The 22,117-nt window shown below is 34.3% G+C and overlaps 2 protein-coding genes across 2 annotated transcripts in view; one reads left to right on the plus strand and one right to left on the minus strand.

Annotated features, from left to right (window-relative positions):
- The window catches only part of LOC148948246 (uncharacterized), a 32,091-nt gene that overhangs the window by 4,779 nt on the left and 5,195 nt on the right, over positions 1-22,117 (plus strand). The window contains exons 2-5 of the mRNA XM_089094686.1: positions 84-143; positions 1,985-2,113; positions 6,322-6,447; positions 12,108-12,241. Coding sequence (XP_088950812.1) covers positions 84-143; positions 1,985-2,113; positions 6,322-6,447; positions 12,108-12,241 — 449 coding nt within the window. The remainder of the gene's footprint in view (positions 1-83; positions 144-1,984; positions 2,114-6,321; positions 6,448-12,107; positions 12,242-22,117) is intronic.
- On the minus strand, positions 2,651-15,878 carry LOC148948247 (uncharacterized). The gene is made up of 2 exons (XM_089093837.1): positions 15,790-15,878; positions 2,651-4,136 (listed from the first exon to the last, which is right to left on the minus strand). Exon 2 carries the CDS (start codon positions 3,108-3,110, stop codon positions 2,667-2,669), a length of 444 nt encoding a protein of 147 aa, XP_088949963.1. The 5' UTR covers positions 3,111-4,136; positions 15,790-15,878; the 3' UTR covers positions 2,651-2,666.

A 22,117-nucleotide genomic window follows, 5' to 3' on the forward strand; every position in this document is an offset into this window, starting at 1 on the left:
GGCAAAAAATTGTCTGGCTTATTTTTGGCTTGTTTTTCAAAGGCTGCGGCTTACTTTTTTGTTCACGATCTGGCCACACTGAGCATTCGGTACTTATGGAAGAAATCCTATTGGACATCATTATTTGGATGTTGACGTAAAAGGTAAAACAATAAATAGGAATACAAAAGAATGCAAAATTTGATGTTTGCTCTTTTTTGATCCGTTGATTTTTGAATTAAAATAAAGTTGCTAAAATCCACCCAAGACTAATTGGAGAAAAATCCAAGACAGATAGTCTGAGTAGAGAGGGACAGCTGGCATAAGCCTTTTTCAGGAAAGTATTAAATGATGTCATTTTCCCTTGTTGATAGATAGTGTATCATCCATCCATCCATCTTGGGGCAGAACTAAGGCAGATAGTCATAGAACTTTAGGGATGTTTAACATTTCTGGGTTGACTCATAACAGACAATGTTGACTGGACTTGTTTTACTGAATTTGCTTAGACTCAAAGGCGAACAAGTGACCTAAGCCTAATAAGCTTGCCTGCCTAGAGTCTCAGGCAGACTACCATGTCCCTTGGGGTCATAAAAGTACCCTACTGTGGACTCACAGGCAAACGGATAAACTAAATAATCGTAAGTAGGCTTCAGATTGTATATAATTTGTAGGATTCCTGCTTATTCCTTAGGAATAAACCTAATATTTTATTTAAAGGGTATGCTTTATTTTTCCTTTTTTTTTAATTAACATCAGTGACAAAATGACTTAAAGCCCCTTATAGTAAATATTGACTTTATTCTCATAATTTCCAAAAGCTGAAAAATATTTTACTTAACATCAGCGACAAAATAACTTAAAGCCCCTTATAGTAAATATTGACTTTATTCTCATAATTTCCAAAAGCTGAAAACTATTTTACCAATAATAATTGACATCTTTTTCGAAAAAAGCGTTTTTCTAAAAGTGATACAACACTGTCGCTCTCAAAAAAAAGGAAGTGATCCTTGGAGTTGTATACAATTTATGCATCATAATGGTAAATAAGATGGTGCAAAGACAACTGCATAGAGGCAAAAGGGGCAAAGCCACTCAAAATACTCGAGCTCAATGAAAAATTATGTGAAAGATCAAAAGAATCTGATTCAAATCCTTATTTGTATTTGAGCTTGAGAATGCCATTCAAGGAGAAACAGATTGTTGTGGCATCTATTTGCAAGGAATATTCCTAAATTATATTATATTAAATTTATATATATATATATATATATATATATATATATATATATATATATATATATATATATATATATATATATATATATATATATATTTATATATATATATATATATATATATATATATATATATATATATATATATATATATATATATGTATATATATATATATATATATATATATATATACATATGTATAATATATATAACGTATAAAATGAAATTGTTATAGAAGAATGTTTGGCGAAACACTAAACATCTAGTTTAGCGAAACACTAACAAACAAAAGTACATATAGACAGTTATACATACTACAAAACTGTATATACACCACACTACCTTTCCGTCATCAAATCTGGAAGCTTTTAATAACGGGAAAAAAATAGAGAAAAGAGAAATTACTTAACTTAAACAAAAAATAAAAAAAGAAAAACAAACAAACGCTTTTAAAATATAAAAACGAAACTAAAAATAAAATAACGTAAGGTTTTTGTTTTCAAAAAGAAAACGAAAGGATTATGCCATCATAAGGTAGTGTTTCCTTATCCTGAAATAAAACTCCTAAAATAAGAGCAATCTTACATATATAACTAATTTACTCGATTTTAATTTAATTTCACTTGAGTTTTTGATTCAAGGTTATTTCATTCTTCCTGAAAGCACCAACTAAAGGGAAATTTTAAGAATTAACTATTAAGAATTAAGTTATTAAGTATTAAGTTAATTTTAAGAATTAACTATTCAATCTTTCATACTGTTCTAGACTATAGCGTTAAGCAAGCAAGACCTGGTGATTCATCTCAAGACTCTAAGATAATATCTGGCACAAGCAGCCCCGTCACAGCTGGTGTAGGAGCATCAAGCAACAGACCAAAAACTAGTTCTTTCGCTAGTAAGTTTTAAGGTCTACTTAACTAGCTCTTGTCCAGTTTTGTTTATATTAGATGAATTATTTGTGTTGGGGCCATCCTTTACTTAATCTGTCACGATTCAATTTCATTCTTATCATCCTTGAATAGCCATTTCTTTGTACAAAAAAATTCAATCTCGTAATTATGGAGAAGTTTATTGGCACACAAATTAATATTATCTGGATCCTGTTTTCCCAGGATCCTATAAATACAGGATATATTTACAGGATTACACAGTATTTATTTTTTAAGCTTTTGTGTATACCTGTATCCTCTATATATAATATAGATAATTTTATATACTCACAGGGGCCTGGGGGTGGGGGGTCATCGAATAAATTTAACTTGTATTTGACTTAATGCTACTATTATTTTGTAATAATGATCATTTAGGCAAGTACCTCCCAACCTTGCATGTGCATGCATGCCTGGAATAATGATTGAAACTTAAGAATTCCCTAGCAGTCAATCATGGTTTGAAAACAAAACCTTCTTATCCCTGGAATTTAATCGGAAATATGAAAAATAATAAAATTAAAAGGTTATAAATTTTTGTTGGGAAGAAGAACGATCTTTTCCCACAGACGCTGCATCATACTCGTCGACACGGGCGAATGTTTCATTGAAGTCAACAAGATGCCTAAGAAATATTGCTTCTTTGTTCCCCGGCATCTTGGGTAACAGAATCACTTTTTGCAAGTCAACTGCGAATACACATATTCCAGTTTCTCCACATTCGGCTGCGTCACGTTGGTAGGCATGTGTAGCCTTCCCTGCCTTTTCTGTGTGTTCTTGCCAGTTTTGCCTGGAAACATCAGGATCGTGAGTCTTTTTTGCAGCAGCAGTTGAAGGTTCAAATTCTCCATTAAAACCTTCATCACTGCTGTTTTCTGTGCTGCTATCATCATTTTTCATGAGATTGTACTTTTCACACTCAGGGCAAACATTGCATGCTGGCATCCTTAACAAAATGTTCATTTCTTTCAACTGACATCTTTAAATGTCGTGCAACAGAACTGTTACTGGATTCTTAGTAACAAAGTCCTGATGTATCAGATCAACCGTCCAAGAAGATGGCAGATATCTGATGTTTGATGCATATTTGCGATGATAATGTGGCGTAGAGGGTCCAAAAGAAATGATATGGTTTATCACATTCTCAACTACCTCTGGTGGTAGCTTGTTGTAAGGACTCTGCCTACCCCTGAAATCCATTACGTGCTCGTCAACTAGCCTAGTTTTCATCTTCTTGCTCAATTCAGTTAGGCAAGAATCCGATTTAAACCCAAAAGTATTCATGAACAGTTTCTTGCAAACTTGCATCTTCACTAACACGTTGTTATCTTTCATCGGAAGGTAGTAGTATCTACTTTCATTTTTTCGGTAGCATTTAACCGATTTTGCCGTCCGTCTTTGTATGCACTCCAGCCTGACACAGCCGACCAGGAATTTGGTTCTTGATGCATAGCCTTCTTTCCAAAAACCCAGATTTATTTTCTGGTCCCAGTGTCTTCTTTTGCCTCTTTACTTCTGCTTCTTTTTTTTCTGGGGTGCCCTGTATTCATATTTCCTTATTGTTCAGTATCATTTATTTCATGATTTGCGTTACTATTTGCTGAAACAATTCTTGCTTCCGTATTTCTTTGTTATCGTATATCTTGACTGCTTTCTTGCAGCTGATCTCTACCAGTACAATAATCGGCTCTGTTTTCCTCATAACTACTGGCATTCCTCAAATCTTCACTATCATTGATCTGTTCATTGGCTACAAAAGTTTCACTCACTGTACTGCATGGCATGTCAAATGGCACAAATGGCTCTAGTTCAGAGACATCATCAGTGAATAATGGTTGCAATTCATGAAACACTAGAAGTTTAGATTCATTAACAGAAGGGTCTTTGTCAATCTGGGTATCTTCGTAAGCTGTCGTCTGCTCCACTGAGCTTCTTATAGCAGTAGGTTGCCCGACGACTGCATCACTGCCTGCAGCTGCTTGACCAAACCTGAAACAGGAAATACATAATTTGTCTTTTACATTGTCTAATGCAGATATTTTTTTTGTTCTGGATTCATAAATTTTTGCGAAAATTCCTAGAGGCTGTAGTGAGCCAGCACCTCCAATTGTAAAAACTCAACATCAGTGTTTTCTCGAGTTCTTAGCCTTTTCGAAACTACCAAAAAATTTTGCCGATAGGATTCAAACCATTGCGGCAAGTCGTAGAAACTTCAAAAAGGGCTCATTCGATTGGAAATTGAAAGGGCTAATGCCCTTTTTAACAGTCGAAAGCGATTGGAGGGCAACTAACACCCTTCCACGCTCACCATTTCCCCAAACACATCCAGTCAAAATTTTGAGATAGCCATTTTGTTCAACGCAGTTGAAAGGTCCAGAAAATATATCTTTGAGGTAGACAATCCCCCCACAGTCTTCAGGGCAAGAGTTGTAAGTTATGCCCTGGGGGCATATAACATTTTATACAAAGCTCTGTCATAAAAACTTGAAAAAAGGCTCATTCGATTGGAAATTCAAAGGGCTAGTCCCCTTTTTAATCAATGAAAGTAATTGGAAGGCAACTAACTCCCCTCTCACGCCCACCATTCTTTCAAACACATGCAATTAAAATTTTGAAATATTCATTTTGTTTAACGTTGTTGAAAGTTTTGTAAATTAGGTCTTTGAGGATAAAAACCCCCTCAGAGCCCTCAAGGCAAGGGTTGTAAGTTATGCCCTGGGGGCATATAAGGTTTTATAGAAAGCATTGTCTTAGAAACTCCAACAAAAGCTCATTTGACTGGAAATTGAAAGGGCTTGTGCCCGTTTTAATAGTCGAAAGTGATTGGAGAACATTTAACCCCTCTCTCACGCCCACCATTTCCCCATGCACATCCAATCAAAATATTTAGATAGGTATTTTGTTCAATGTAGTTGAAAATTCTAGAAATTATGTCCTTGAGGATGACAAACCCCTCAGGACCAGGGTTGTAAGCTATACCCTGGGGCATATAAGATTTTTATAGAAAGTGTTTTCATAGAAAATTCAAAAAGGCTCATTCGATTGGAAATTCAAAGGGCTAGTGGCCTTTTTAATAGTTGAAAGTGATTGGAGGGCAACTACCCCCCCCCCTTAGACCCACCATTTCCCCAAACATATGCAATCAAAATTTTGAGATATCTATTTTGTTCAACGTAGTTAAAAGTTCTGGAAATTAGGTCTTTGAGGATGATAATCCCCCTCTAAGCCCTCAGGGCAAGGGTTTTAAGTTATGCCCTTGGGGTATATATGGTTCTTATAGAAAGCGTTGTCGTAGAAACTTCAAAAACAAGTTCATTTGATTGGAAATTGAAAGGGCCAGTACCCTTTTTAATAGTCTAAAGTGATTGGAGAGCAACTAATCCTCCTCTCACGCCCACCATTTCCCCAAACACATCCAATTAAAATTTTGTGATAGGTATTTTCTTCAACGTAGTTGAAAGTTCTCGAAAATATGTCTTTGAGGATGACAAACTCCCAAACCCCTCAGGACAAGGGTTGTCAGTTATGCCCTGGGGGCATTTAAGATTTTTTATAGAAAGTTTTTTCTTAGAAACTTCAAAAAGGATTGAACAATTTTCTAAATTAATATACTCAGTTATTCCTGTGTTACACCCTTTTGACAATCCCCGACTTCCAATCAAATGAGCTTCATCTGATCCTAGGCTTTTACGACCACCCGTGCCATAAGAACATTATATACCCCGGGGCATAACTTATAACCCTTGCCCATGGGCTCTTGGGGATTGTGTTCACCCTAAAGACATTGTTACATGACTCTTGGACTATTGGTAACAAAATGGCCATATCAAAATTTGAATTGGATGCGTTTCAGGAAAAAAAGATGTCAGGGAGGAGGGGTGCTAGCTGCTCTCCATCATGTTTGACTCTTAAAAGGAGACTAGAAATATGAATTTCCAGTCAAATGAGCCTCTTCTAAAGTTCACATGACCACCCCTTCCATAGAAACTTACAACCCTTGCAGTGAGAGATTGGGGGGTGTCGTCCTCGAGGACATAATCTCCCGATCTTTCAACTACGTTGGACAAAATGGCTATCTCTAGTGCCCTGGTCCAAAAACAAACAACGATGGCACTTACGATGTCACATTCAACTAATATTGTTTTGCTTTTTCAATTAGTTTTTTCTCTTTCAGAAGATCGTCAGACCGAATCAATCCATAAGATCAGCTGCAATATTTGTGACATGGTCTTTAAAACGGAAAGAAGTTTAAAAACTCATTTGCGCACAGTTCTGCATGGAAGAAATTTAAAAGCGAATGGTGAGTTATATTTATATAGCAATGAGAATAATATATAGAACAATTAGAATCCTTATATAGAAGTTTTCCGTGTGCCAGGGCCCAGTAGGCCAGTACTGGAAGCCCAATTACCGGAAGAACAATGACCCTTAACATCTTCACGCGTGAAATTGAGTCACCAAAGAGAAAGCAAGACATAAGAAGAATTTTGGCAAATTTATCCTGAAAAATTAACTCCCAGGAAACTTCCCTCACAATGGAAAATCCCTCTAGCATAAAACTTGCACGCCCCCCCCTCTGAAAAGTGTATGCATACTTATCAATAGCAAATACCATATAAAAATACTTCCCAAAAACAAATAAACAAGCATCCGTGATCTTTCTTCTAGCAAAAGAAAATACAAAATTTCCCCTTTTTTGCTGATAGGAGCTAGAAACTTCTAAACTGTAGATATGAAATATAAAGCCAACTTTTTTTTAATAGACTCGGTAATTGGTTTCTTTGGTAATTAGGTCATTGAATATTATCTCCTTTCCTAATAACAGTTGGCGGTTAGCCAACCGTCACCCAAGACGCAACTAGTAGGAAGATCCGAACTGGTGTTGCTCAGTTATGTTGATTATCAGGTACAAGAACTGTTTTGCACGCTATTTTATAGCAAATTTTAGCAAGCCAAGTTTTTGCTTCATATTATTATTTAAACTGTCTTGTTCAGAAACCGTTGGCAGTTGGAATTCAACGATTCGGTTTTGGTATCTCTTAAGCTTTCACCAAATTAGGCATTGGTTTGTGTTGAGCATTGTAAATATGTTGATAATGGGACCAGGGGTGTTCCTAGGATTGGTGATGCCCAAGAAGAAATTAATTACAGCGACCTCCCTCCTTCAGAAATGTAAGCGAAATGTAAGCCAAAAAAAATTGTTATTATCATTATTATTTTATTACCTATTATTAAACACACAAAATGTTGTAAATAAAGTACAAGAAAAGAAAAAAAAGTTTTCTCAGAAGAATAAGACCTTTCCTGAACGTTGAGTAATAAAAATCTGTGTTGAAAATATTGGAACTTTGAGAATTTAGATAACAAAAAGTCGCTTTTTGTTTCGCTTTAATTAAATAAATTAAAAAGATCCTTTCGAAAAAAAAATCAAAGAAAAGTAAAGACCCATATTAAACCAAAGACTAGCATAAATAAATGCATATAATAATTCAAACCCAAAATGACCAGTATTAATAGCAGTAGTAGCAGGTACATGCTCCAGAAGTTTCATCTTGATACGCTAAGCCATTCCAAGAAAATTGCTGATGTACTTGTATCAGCAATCTGTGTGTTATTGCAAGTTACCAATTGTTAAAATTTAAGGTTTTTATAGAAGGAATGGTCGTAAAAACGTTGAAGGGGACTCATTAATTTGGAAATTGAAAGTTCAAGTTAATTTTGAAAAATCAAAGGTAATCAGAGGACAATCAGCCTCTCCCTCTTAACCGACATTTCCCCCCAAATGCATCTGATGAAAATTAAAAAAAATATCTTGTTCAAAATAGTTTAAAGGTCAAATAACCATGCCTTTGGGGTTGACAACCCAACCAGCAGCTCCTGGGGCAGGGGCTGTAAGTTAAGCTAGTTGCTCATTGCTAACACATAAGGTTCTTATGGAAAAGATTTGTGGTTGGTCTCCAATCACTTTCGACCCATAAAAATAAGTACTGGAAGTGTCGATTCTTGATCTAATGAGCATCGTCGGAAGTTTCTGTGACCATGAAGTTGAGGCGTGGATGAAAAAGGGACAGTCCCCTTCCTAAACGGAATAAATTCTGCTCATTTGGGGTTTAATGTTACCCGTCACTTCCACAATAGCAGTTTAGATCAGAAATATTACTAGAAATCATAAGGGAGTAGATATAAATTTTGTATTTTTGATGCGCTTTAAAAGTTTCTTTTATTCCCCGCTACTCTAACAAAAATGCTGGTTGCAACCCTGGTTATTATATATAAAATTTCCTCCTCCTTCTCGTCTCTCCCTTAGACCTAATTCCTTATTTATCTGATGGCTCAATGCGAGCTGGGATGTTTTGACATTAGAGTGCACCCTTTGATGTATCTTCCTCCCTCCTAAACTACAAAACAGTCATAAAACCCCATTGTAGAAGTTTAAGTTCCTTTTTAAGTTTTTTAATTTGTCCGCTTAGTAAATTTTGAGAAAATTTTTATTTCAACGAGAATATATTTACCAGGGAGATATTTTCCGTGGAGAAGGTCAAACACCTCAAACCGCAAGAGGGTACCCTATACTCAATACCTCGTTCTTTCCCCTAAAGTTTGACTTGTTACAACTCTTTAAGAGTGACTCCCGAAGCAGAAGAGCCCGTTAGTTAAAATAAGAATCTTTTTAATATACTGAAAAAGGGATTTCTCATCTTTTTTTTTTCAGATGATACCAGGAAATCTCCTCGCCCGTTTAAAGTTTTTGAAAATCACCTCGATAGACAATTTTGTTTTCTATATAGGCAAAGGAAAGTTCTAAAACAAAGTAAAAGAAAAACTTTTAAAACGCATCGAAAATTTTGGAGATTTGCTTAATGATGAGGTGCTACTGAGGTTCCTTAAATCAACGTCTCCTAGATGAGTAATGGCAATAGTAAATTTTATTTGAAAGGGCTTAAAGGATCGAAAATATATCCTTTTATTTAATAGTATGCGCTTATTTATTATGTTTATTTGTATATGGCTGTGTGTGTGTGCAATTTAAATCCGGGAAAACATATAAAAGCTGCTACAACAAATAAAATAGAACTCTTATTTCTGAACCTATAAACCCTTCAAAACAAAATTACCTATTGCCAATATTTATGAGAAACTCTGATTTAATATGAATAAATCGTACAAACACAACTAGAGACCAAAATTGTATGTAATTAATGAGCATCCTGCTATTAAGCAGGGAGATAAAATTCAGTGACCTAATTACCAAAGAAACCAATTACCAAATCTAAAAGAAAATTAGCTTCATGTCTATAGTTTTAAAGCCAAATCGTTCCAAAGTAGTCTATTGAGGTAACACTATCAATAAATGGATCCTTCAATGTTACAAACATTTTCAGTTTTGCAGCTCGGTGAGTCTTTATTTACTTGTTATTATTTTTTATTTTTGGTGCTATAAGTAGCCTCCTTAGGGAATTAACATTGTTGCAAATTTTTGCTTTAAAATTGGCTTCTTTTGATATCAAGGTTTCATTTGGTAATAAAAAGATGATTCTTACGATGTTTTGACAATGATTTGTTCCCAGCTACTCTTTAATCATGATGTGTTTTTGTATTTTCACCCAAATAACTGTTGCCGATAGAAAACTGCTTCCTCAAGCTTACTCCACTTTTTTTGTAGTTTCCAGAAAATAGCACATAAATTTTTGACTTAATCCTCAATAGAAAATCTTATGTTTTAATGTTGAACATTGCCCTACTCAAAATTATGAAAATCGTAACTCATTGGCGCTGCAGTCGTTTAGTTTCGACGTTTAAAAAACTAAACTAAACGTCGGATTAAAAAAACAAAACAATTTTTTTCAACTGAAAGTAAGGAGCAACATTAAAACTCAAAACAAACAGAAATTATTAAGTGTATGAAGGGGTTCGCCGCCTAGTCAATACCTTGCTCTTTACACTAAAGTTTGAATTTTGTTTGAATTACAAAGGCCGTTTAATTAAAATAGATAGCTTTTTCTAAAAGTACTAAAAAAAACTTTAGCGTAAAGAGCGAGGTATTGACTAGGGTGCGGACTCCCTCATATACGTAATAATTTTTGTTCGTCTTAAGTTTTAATGTTGCTTCTTACTTTTAGTTGAAAAAACTTGTTTTTTTTAATTTAATTTCTGATTGTTTTTTAGTTAATGCTGGGAAATCCGACGCCCCCTTCTAAAAATGTCCCTTATCCTAAGGAAACATCCTCCATGGTAAGGTCCTCCCACTTAACTCCCTAATCCAACCCCCCATGCCCCCCGAACCCACCAAGAAAAAATCCCTGCAGGAAACGTCTCTACACTTCCCAATAACCAACACTAGATGAAAACAATTGACAAAGTTCATAACCTGCAGCCCTTCCCCCGGCAACTATGGTGATCATCCCCAAAGACATATTTAACTGATTTGTGACTATGTTGAATAAAATGGCTGTCTCAAAATTATGATTCGGTGACTTTGGGAAAAAATGAGCTTGGGAGGGGGCCAAGTTGCCCTCCAGTTTTTTCGGTCAATTAAAAAGGGCACCAGAGCTTTTAATTTCCAGTCAAATGAGCTCTCTCACGATATTCTAGAACTACTGAATTGATGCAATGATCCCTGGGAAAAAAAAACCAATCAACACTCACCCATGCGTGATCTCTCTTCTGGCAAAAAATACAAAATTCCACATTTTTGCAGATAGGAGCTTGAAACATCTACAGTAGGGTTTTCTGTTACACTGAATCTGATGGTTTGATTTTCATTGAAATTCAATTATTTTTAAGGGGTGGTTTTTCCTTTTTTCTGAAATAAGGCAAATTTTTTCAGGTTTGTAACTTTTGATGGGTTAGACTAAATTTGATGAAAATTATATATTTGAAATTCACTTAAAAATCCGATTCTTTTGTATCTACTAGCATCAAACTGGTATCTACTGGCATCAAAATTCTGTTTCTTGGAGTTTCGTTTACTATTGAGCCGGGTCGCTCCTTACTTGCAGTTCGTACCACGAACTGTTTGATAAGTAGCGGCTAAAGATTTAATATGAGTGGCAATTTTTAATTGTTTTTCACTCAAATCTTTTAAAGGTCAAAGGAAATTCATATCCGCTGATCAAAACCATTTTGATTATGGACACAAGGGCCCTTTACAGAGGTGCAATCAAGCATGGACAAGTGCTGATTTTTGTTGTCAAGTTATCGTCAATAGTATGTATCCTGCTGTTCTAGAATTTATGCTGATAGAATGATTTTCACGCCTCTGCACAAGTTTCTTTTCCTCAAAGGAAATCGAATAAGTTTCACACTGCGACCCTCGCTTTGACTTATTCCATACCTTTAACGCTGTTTGTTTGGAGTTATCTTGTATAATTTCTTATGTGTTAAAAGTTATTCCAACCCTGAGAAAAAATTTTGGTAATTTGTTGATTTTTTTCCAACTCTTGACTCATCTAATAGATCATTTTTTCATGTCAGAAAATCTCTGGCTGGCAGTTTAAACAAAAAATAAATTAAAAAAACAGACATCTAGGAGACGCTGATTCAATTCAATTTCGATCTATAAAATACTAGAAGCGTCGAGTCTTGATATTATTCCCCATGTCGGAACTTTCTGTGAGCATGAAGCGGAGGCGTGGATGAAAAACAGAATAAATTCTGCTCATTTTTGGGTTTAGTGTTACCATTCACTTCCACAATAGCAGAAGGGCTCGTTAGTTAAAATAAGAGTCTTTTTTTTAATATGCTTATAAATAATTTCTGTTTTTTTTTCAAATAATAAAATGAAATTACAAATAAAAACAGCCCGGTGCGTCCGATATAAATTGATTTAATTTTAAAATCTGACTAAATTACTTTTGCTCAAGAAAAAATTAAAGCTCATTATTGCCGTTATTGTTAGTGTCTTTAACTTCTTTTTCCTTTCCTTTGCCGTTTAATTTAGCATTTCACTTTTTTTTTCAGATGACGAACCAAGCTTAGAGCTAATGATCATTGCTCCTCCAGGAGCTAAAGAAGAACAAATGCATAGGCCAATGCAAATTCTGATTACACCTGGGTTGAAAAATTTTTACAGGGCATGTCCAAATTTATCGCCAGTAAGTTTTCTTAAATATATTAAATTTTATTTCTATGATAAATTTATTTCTTTGATATGTTAACACCTGGTTTAGACTGTTTTTTAAAATAGGATAGACTGCTTAAAATCGCAAATGTTTTGCCAGGCTTGGTTAAGTTTTACAGATGTATACCCAATTTATCGCCAATAAATTTTCTTCATTATATTATAGAATGTGTCTAGAATGCTTTTACATGAGAATGCATACAATCTAAATTTTTTATGCAGAAATTTAACCTACTATCTTTATTGTTACTTTTGAAAACTATAGCATTTTCGGAAATAAGCCGTGTAAAGTTACAAGGATTTTGTGACTTTCTTTCATTTATTTCTATAAATGAATTTCTAGAGTGATAAACAATACCATTTGTAAGTGCAACATGTCACTAAAACAACACTTATGGTGACACTTCTTAAGTGGAAAAGCTTATAAGTGTAAAACGGTATCATTGTAATAATCATTGTCCAAAACTGTCAACTGTCAAAAAACTGTAAACGAAGGTTTACAAGAACACCCCCGTATACTCCCCCTCAAAGCCCCCTTAACGAGTAATATATTTATGGTCCAACAAACCCCAATAGAGTAAATTAGATTAACCAATCTGTGGTTTAGTTAGTAGAGCGTTAGGCTTCAAGTCAGAATGTTAAGCGTTCAATTCCTGTTTGGACATTTGTTTTCAATAGTGGTTCTGTCCCTTCTACTTGATTATTTATCAGATAATTCAGTATTTTTTTTAAATGTGATGCGCTTATTTTTATAAAAATGTTAAGCATTTTTATTCAAAAGGGTATAGAGGTCATCCAGTTTCATGATTTGCAGCTGCACCCTCAGTCGACCAATAAACCCATACCCCAACTCCTTACCACTTAGGGGTTGTAGAAGTGTTGGCATATGGTTTTGAAACCGCTCAAAGTTGTATATTAAAAAACGATTACTTATTATTATTATATCTATTTAATAAAACTAATTACTTATTTTTATGAGTTAATAGACAGGATAAAACTATTTGTAATGTATAGCCTATTAAGAATTCATATTATTAATAACCTATTTACATCTTTTTCTGTGATATTAAATAAAAAAAAACAAGTTTTTTAAACTGAAAGTAAGGAGCGACATTAAAACTTAAAACGAACAGAAATTATTCCGTATATGAAAGGGGCTGTCCCCTCCTCAACGCCTCGCTCTTTACGCTAAAGTTTTTTATTGTTTTAAAAAATAAAGTTGTGAGACAGAGTCAAACTTTAGCGTAAAGAGCGAGGCGTTGAGAGGGGACAGCCTTTCATATACGGAATAATTTCTGTTCGTTTTAAGTTTTAATGTCGCTCCTTACTTTCAGTTTAAAAAACTTGTTTTTTTTATTTAATTTCTGATCGTTTTTTAGTTAATGCAGCTTTTATTTTGGCTCGCCGTCATTGAATAAGTAAACAAAATTTGCATAAAAATTTTACTTTTCTTTTGCTAAATGGCTGTCTCTAAATTTGGTTCTGACGTAATTTACAAATTAACTTACGTAACGAACTTCTATAGTCGTATATTTTTCTTCTGAAAAAAAATACAAAGTTGCAGATTTTCTGATACGCTGAATCTGACAGTGATTTTCATTAAATTTTTTTCACTTTTAGGGGATGTTTCCCCCCTCTTTAAAAAATCAGGTAAGTTTTCTCAGGCTCGTAGCCTTTGATGAGTAATACTAAACTTAACAAAATTTGTATATTTAGAATCAGCATTATAAGCACATTCTTTTGATACATTTATTGACATCAAAGTTCTGTTTTTAAAACTTTCGATTACTATTAAGCCGTATCGCTTGTTTTTTTTTTATTGTTTTTTTTTATTACGTATTTTTTATTAAGTATATTATTGGGTTATCCCCTTATTCAATAACACGCTCTTTACGTTAAAAGGTAAAAAAAATTTAATTCACACACCCCTGAATCACAAAGGCCGTTTAATTAGAATAGATAGCTTTTTTGAAAGCACTAAAAAAACTGTAGCGTAAAGAGCGAGGTATTGACTTGGGGGAGAACCCCCTCATATACGTAACAATTTCTGTTCATTTTAAGTTCTAATGTTGATTCTTACTTTCAGTTGAAAAAACTTGTTTTTTTTTTAATTTAATTTATGATCGTTTTTTAAATAATGCTTGGAAATCCGGCGCCCCTTTATAGAAATGTCCCTTAGCCTACCCCAAAGAAACATCCTCCACGGAAACATTATTCCGATTAACCCCCTCCTCAAGCCCCCTCCCCCCCCCACAAAAAAAATTCTTCCTGAAAATGTCTGTATACTTCCCAATAACCAATACAATATGCAAGCAATGGGCAAAATTGCAGCCCTTCCCCTGGGAACTGTGGGGGATTAAGTCATTATAAAAGACACACTTATCAGATTTTTAACTATGCTGAACAAAATGGCAATCTCAAAATTTTAATTCGTTGATTTAGAGAAAAATATTAGTGTGGGAGGGGGCCTAGTTGCCGTCCATTTATTTTGGTTACTAAAAAAGGGCACTAGAAATTTTAATTTCCGTCCAAATGAGTCCTCTTACGATATTCTAGGACCACTGGGTCAATACGATCACCCTTGGGAAAAAAAACAAGAAAAAACAAATAAATAAACACGCATCCGTGATCTTTCCTCTGGCAAAAAATACAAAATTCCACATTTTGCAGATAGGAGCTTGAAACCTCTACAGTAAGGTTCTCTGATACACTGAATATGATGATGTGAATTTCATTAAGGTTCTATAATTTTTAGGGGGTCTTTCCCTCTTTTTTCAAAAATCAGCCACATTTTCTCAGGCGCGTAACTTTTGATGGGTAAGATTAAACTTGATGAAACTTATATATTTGAAATCAAAATTAAAATTTGATTCTTTTGATGTATCTATTGGGATCAAAATTCCGTTTTTTAGAGTTTCGGTTACCATTGAGCCGGGTCGCTCCTTACTTACAGTTCGTTACCACGAACTGTTTGATTTTGTTATTTGTCAGGTTATATTCTAACCTCTTTTTTGCTTACTGCTATTCCATACCTTTTTGTCTAAAGTTTTTTGGTGTATAGCAGGGGAGGAGATATTTAGTGAAATAAGAAAGAAATACAAAAATTTTGCCCTTGTTTTAAAAACCTTGAAATTCTAGAAAAAAAAGGAAATCGAAGCGCTGTAATAATCTTGGAGGTGAATTCTGACTGTGTAGTTCATTTTTAATATAGAAGAGTGCTTGTTTACTTTCTATTTTGAAAAAAATTGAAACTATACTGGATGACTCAGGAGAATTAACCTATTAATCTTTTGTGATGAGACAGCTTGAGTGCTAAATTGTCCCCCTACTATTTTTGTGAGCCATATGAAAGAAATTGGAGACAAAATATAATTCAAATATTTATGGCCAACTATGTCCACAGGATTTTCAAATGAGAGGGTGACTAATATATCTAATTAACAATGTTTTTAATTCAAAACGGGCGAAGATTAATTAAAAAAGCAACAGAAATGATTTTTACTCCATATTGTAGATTTTTACCTTACGATCTTTCGCTGGTCGGTTTTGAGATCTAATAATTAGTTAGCCTGAATCTGATCGTCGCTGGCTCCATCGCCTGATGGGTCGACCTAAAAAGAGTGATTGAAAGATGTTTGTTAAAACATGAAAAATATTAGAAAAGGGAAATCATCTACAAAACTAGTTTTCAGCGGCCGACATTTAAAATCGCTCTTAGAATAAACTATTGTCAAGACACTGACTAGTCTTCACAACTGATAAAATTACCGAATTAATAATAATAAAAAAAAAAAATTCCAATCCCATTCCTCGGCTTTAAGTTCAGAATCAGGATCATCACTCTATACCTGAACTTGCTAGAAAACGCAGTAACTCTTGAATCTAGCCGCATCAAAATCTGGTTGTTACTGTTCTAGGTATCTGTTCACCTTCATTTTAAGAACCTTCCTGTGGAGTTCATTCAGATTTTCCCCTTTTGATGAGCCATATATCATGAGCAGAGCTTCTTCTCCAGCAACCCTTACTTCCTCCTTCGAATTTCCTTTCACCATGAAAACTACAGCTGATGTTCAAAAATTTGCATCTGCCATTAGTTTCTTCAGAGCATGGTTTTTTCCTACAATGTGGATCCGTGAATTAGAGTCACAGCCTGAGATGGCGCGAGCAAAAAGAATCAGATGGCATGTCTTTTGGCCCAGCTTTTCGTTCAATTCGTGAACATCCCATATTCGGGGAGCTTTGTCTAACTTTGGCTCAGGTGTAAAGAATAGTTTTTTAGGTTGAAAGGTTACCATGATAATACAATAGAACCAAAAGATCAGTAACCTATCTTGTAACCTATCTTTTGTAACCTATCAGTAACCTATCTTGGGATAGTTTACATATAGAACTATCTTTACATAGTTCTATGGAACTAGAAAACAGCATAATAATCAGAAAGACATAATAATCTGACGATCATTACTATGTATCCCAGACTTTCACAAATGGCACAGTATGGACTTTTTTTTGGGGGGGGGGATAAAGTGGGAGTTTTCTTGGGGGGGGTGGGGATAAAGTGGGAAGTTTTCTACAAAAATCGGAAAGATAATAGGATTTACCCAAAATGAGTAACGTTGTGTTAATTCTGCATATTATTTCCTAATTCTTTATTGTTTCCTGCTTAGCATTTTCTAACATGTACTTCTTGTTTTAGATTTACCATTTATTTTATTTGTTTAGAAATTTTCTCGTAACCGTTATAGTTTCAATGTAAATTTTAATCAATGTAAGCTAAACATATGGGAAAAATAAATGATGACTGTGAAAATATGTGTTTGTTAGGGTTTTCAAATGCTCAGAAAATTCAAAAGAGACCGGACACCGATATTTACTTGGTCTCTATTTTATAACTCGAGTAAAGCTCGAATTTTTCTATGTATTTTAACCTTGGTATGATTATATATAAAATGTTAGTTTATAGAAGATTATATGTTTGCAAGGATACTTAAGCACCCTAAAATTATTTTAATTTTTCGTGGTAGGTCTAATTATATATCCGATTTGCTGCTAGTCTTTTATCAAAGTTTTAAATTACTGTTCAAACTTCTTTTGAAAGAGCCGAGAGAGAAGCTTCTAGGGATGAAATCCCCAGGAAGAAAATTTCAGATCGAGGAGCAACGTTAAACGCACTTCGATTTTAAAACCAAACAGTTCCTGGTAACGAACTCTAAGTAAGGAGTGACCCGGCTCAATGGTAATCGAAACTCTAGAAAACGGGATTTTGGTACCAATAAATACATACAAAGAATCAAATTTTAATGCTGATTTCAAATATATTAGTTTCATCAAGTTTAATCCTACCCATAAAAAGTTACGCGCGTTAGAAAATTTGGGTCAATTTCGAAAAAAGGGGAAAGACCCCCAAAGAGTTTTATACCTTAATGAAAATCACAGCATCAAATTCAGCGTATCAGAGAACCCTACTGTAGAGGTTTCAAGCTCCTATCTACAAAATGTATAATTTTTCATTTTTGCAAGAAGAAAGATGAAGGATGCATGTTTGTTTTTTGGCTTTTTTTTCCAGAGGTGATAGTATTGACCCAGTGGTCCTATAATATCGTGGGAGGGCTCATTGGAACGGAAAGTAAAAGTTCTAGTGCCTTTTTTAAGTGACCAAAAAATGGAGGGCAACTAGGCCCCCTCCCGCGCTCATTTTTTCCCAAAGTAACCCGATCAAAATTTTGAGATTGCTATTTTGTTCAGCATGGTCGAAAATATGATAACTATGTCTTTTACGATGACTTAGTCCCCCAAAGTCCCCGGGGGGAGGGCTGAAAGTTGTTAACTTTACCCAATGTTAACATATAGTATTGGTTATTGGGAAGTATACAGAAGTTTTCAGGAGGGGGGGAATTTTTCCTGGTAGTGGGGGGGGGCGGGGTTATGTGGGAGGATCTGTCCATGAAGGAAACTTTTCATGGGGGAAGGGACATTTGTATAAAGGGGAAGTCGGGCTTCTCAGCATTATTTAAAAAAAAGATCAGAAATTAAATATAAAAAAAGCTTTTTCAACTGAATATAAGCAGCAACATCAAAACCTAAAACGAACAGAAAATATTACATATATGACTGGGTTCACCCCCTAGTCAATACCTCGCTTTTTAAGCCAAAGATATTTTAGTACTTTCATAAGAGCTATTTATTCTAAATAGCGGCCTTTGTGATTAAGCGGTCATTTTTAAAGAATTAAATAAAAAAAACAAGTTTTTTAAACTGAAAGTAAGGAGCGACATTAAAACTTAAAACGAACAGAAATTATTCCGTATATGAAAGGGGCTGTCCCCTCCTCAACGCCTCGCTCTTTCCGCTAAAGTTTTTTATTGTTTTGAAAAATAAAGTTGTGAGACAGAGTCAAACTTTAGCGTAAAGAGCGAGGCGTTGAGGAGGGGACAGCCCCTTTCATATACGGAATAATTTCTGTTCGTTTTAAGTTTTAATGTCGCTCCTTACTTTCAGTTTAAAAAACTTGTTTTTTTTATTTAATTTCTGATCGTTTTTTAGTTAATGCAGCTTTTATTTGCATAAAAATTTTACTTTTCTTTGCTAAATGAATGTCTTTACAAATTAACTTACGTAACTAACTTCTATATTCGTATATTTTTCTTCTGGCAAAAAATACAAAGTTGCAGATTTTTGCAGATATGAGCTTGAAACCTATGTAATTAAGTTTTCTGATACGTTGAATCTAACGGTGTGATTTTCATTAAAATTCTTTCACTTTTAAGGGATGTTTCCCCCCTCTTTAAAAAAATCGGGTAAATTTTCTCAGGCTTGTAGCCTTTGATGAGTAATACTAAACTTAATAAAATTTATATATTTAGGATCAGCATTACAAACACATTCTTTTGATACATTTATTGACATCAAAATTTCGTTTTTAAAAGTTTCGATTACTATTGAGCCGTATCGCTTGTTTTTTTATTGTTTTTTTATTACGTATATGTTATTACTTATATGAAGGGGTTCTCCCTTAGTCAATACCACGCTCTTTACGTTAAAAGTTAAAAAAAATTTTGATTCACAAACCCCTGAATCACAAAGGCCGTTTAATTAGAATAGATAGCTCTTTTGAAAGCACTAAAAAAAAACTTTAGCGTAAAGAGCGAGTTATTGAATTGGGGGAGAACCCCCTCACATACGTTATAATTTCTGTTCGTTATAAGTTCTAATATTCCTTCTTACATTTCAGTTGAAAAAACTTGTCTTTTTTTATTTAATTTCTGATCATTTTTTAAATAATGATTGTAAATCCGGCGCCCCATTAATAGAACGTTCCATAAACCCAACGAAAAATCCACTACTTAAATTTTATCCCTTTTAATCCCCGCATATAGCCCCCCCCCCCCTCCAGAAAAAATCCTTCCTGAAAATGGTTGTATACGTCCCAATAGCCAATAAATAATGCTGGCAAGTCCGGCGCCCCCTTCATGGCAATTTCCCTTCCCCCATGAAAACTTCCTTCATGGAAAGATCCTTCCATATAGCCCCCGCCCCTCTCCGTCCCCCCCCGACCAGAAAAAATCTCCTCTGAAAAAGTCTGTATACGTCCCAATAACCAATACTATATGTTAACATTGAGTAAAGTTCATAACTTTCAGCCCTCCCCCTGGAGACTTTTGGGGATCAAGTCATCCTAAAAGACATTTTTATCATATTTTCGACCATGCTGAACAAAATGGCTATCTCAAAATTTTGATCGGGTGACTTTGGGAAAAAAATGAGCGTGGGAGGGGGCCTAGTTGCCCTCCATTTTTTGGTTACTTAAAAAGGGCACTAGAACTTTTAATTTCCGTTCCAATGAGCCCTCCCACGATATTCTAGGACCTGGGTCGATACGATCACCCCTGGGGGAAAAAAAACAAAAAAAAACCAAATAAACACGCATCCGTGATCTTTCTTCTGGCAAAAAATGGAAAATTCCACATTTTTGTAGATAGGAGCTTGAAACCTCTACAGTAGAATTCTCTGATACGTAGAATATGATGGTGTGATTTTCATTAAGGTTCTGTAACTTTTAAGGGATCTTTCCCCCTTTTTTCGAAAATCAGCCAAATTTTCTCAGGCACGTAACTTTGGATGGATAGCATTAAACTTGATGAAAGTTATATATTTGAAATCACCATTGAAATCTGATTCTTTTGATATATCTATTGGTATCAAAAACCCGTTTTCTAGAGTTTCGGTTACCATTGAGCCGGGTCGCTCCTTACTTACAGTTCGTTACCACGAACTGTTTGATTGGAACAAAATTTGAACTTTAGCTTAAAGAGCGAGGTATTGACTAGGGGGCGAACCTCCTAATATACGTATTATAATATATGAATATAGAAGTTCGTTACGTAAGTTAAATTAAAATTAATTTGCAAATTTTGTTTCATTTATTCATGCACATTGAGACAAAATAAAAATCTGCATTAATTCAAAAACGTAAAAAAAAAATAAGTTTTTTTAACTGAAAGTAAGGAACGACGTTAAAACTTAAAACGAACAGAAATTATTCCGTATATGAGAGGGGCTGTCCCCTCCTTAACGCCTCGCTCTTTATGCTAAAGTTTAACTTTCTCACAGCTCTATTTTTTTTTAAACAATAAAAAACTTTAGCATAAAACTTTTTCCTTTAGCGTAAAACAATAAAAAGCTTTGAAGAAACTTCAGACCAACAAATCAACAAAGACAAACCCTTTAGACATAAAAACAGAGAAAGACAAACACTTTAGACATGCAAAAAAACAAAGACTAACACTTCACACATACAAATAGAGAAAGACAGGCACTTTAGACATTCGAACAAATAAAAACATGCAGTTCATAAGGTAAAACAGGCAAAGACAAACGATTCACAATGTAAAGAATAGAAAAACTGGCAATTTGTAATACAAACAAACAAAACAGAAACATCAGACCAAAAGACAACATAAAGAACAAACGTTTTACAGAAAAACATAGAAATACAGAAATTTTATACATAAAAACAAACCAAGAAAGTCACTTAATACATTCAAAACAACAAAGAAACACACTTAAGAACTACAAACAAAAAAAAACAGTCAATTTGGACATACACACCAACAAAGACATACAATTTATACATAAAAAAACAGCAAAGACAAACACTTCAGAACTGCAAACATAGAAAGACCGTCATTTAAGACTTGCAAACAAGCAAAGACAGACACTTAAGTAGTAAAACATAGGAAGAAAGTCAATTAAGACATACAAACCAACAAAGATATTCAATTTAGAAATACAAACCAACAAAGACAAGCACTTCAAACCAACAAAAAAGCGATATAAGACACTACAAGAAAACAAACAGGGAAAGACAATCTGTGCATTAAAAAAAACACACCGAATAAGGTTCTTTGGACATCCAAACCAACACTGAATTACAATTCAGACATAACGTCAAGACCAGAAAAACACATCAGACAAATACACCTATAATGACAGATACTTTATACATAAAAAAATACACAGACAAACAATTCATACACACAAAAATAGACAAACAGTCAGTTTATACATACAATCCAAACTATACAGGTACGTAAGACAGAAAAACAACGAAACACACACACTTCATGCTAACAAAACAACAAATCTACAAACCAAAAAAGACAGTCGCTTCAGACATACAAACCAACAAAGACATGCACTTCATACATTGAAACATAGAAAAACAATCGCTTTAGATGTGCAGACCACTAAGCACAGACAATTCTAACATACAAACGTAGAAAAACAATTTCAGTCAAGATAGAAATACAAACCGAAAGACACTTCATGAATGCATACAAGGTAATAGAGA

The sequence above is a fragment of the Artemia sp. Qi Xiang Cuo genome, chromosome 9 (genome assembly GCF_049724085.1).
Source record: "Artemia sp. Qi Xiang Cuo chromosome 9, ASM4972408v1, whole genome shotgun sequence".
NCBI classification, from domain to species: Eukaryota; Metazoa; Arthropoda; class Branchiopoda; order Anostraca; family Artemiidae; genus Artemia; species Artemia sp. Qi Xiang Cuo.

What these genes read in the sequence shown, in the direction of transcription:
- LOC148948247 (XM_089093837.1), bottom strand. Translation starts at nt 3,110, where the DNA reads ATGAACATTTTGTTAAGGATGCCAGCATGCAATGTTTGCCCTGAGTGT.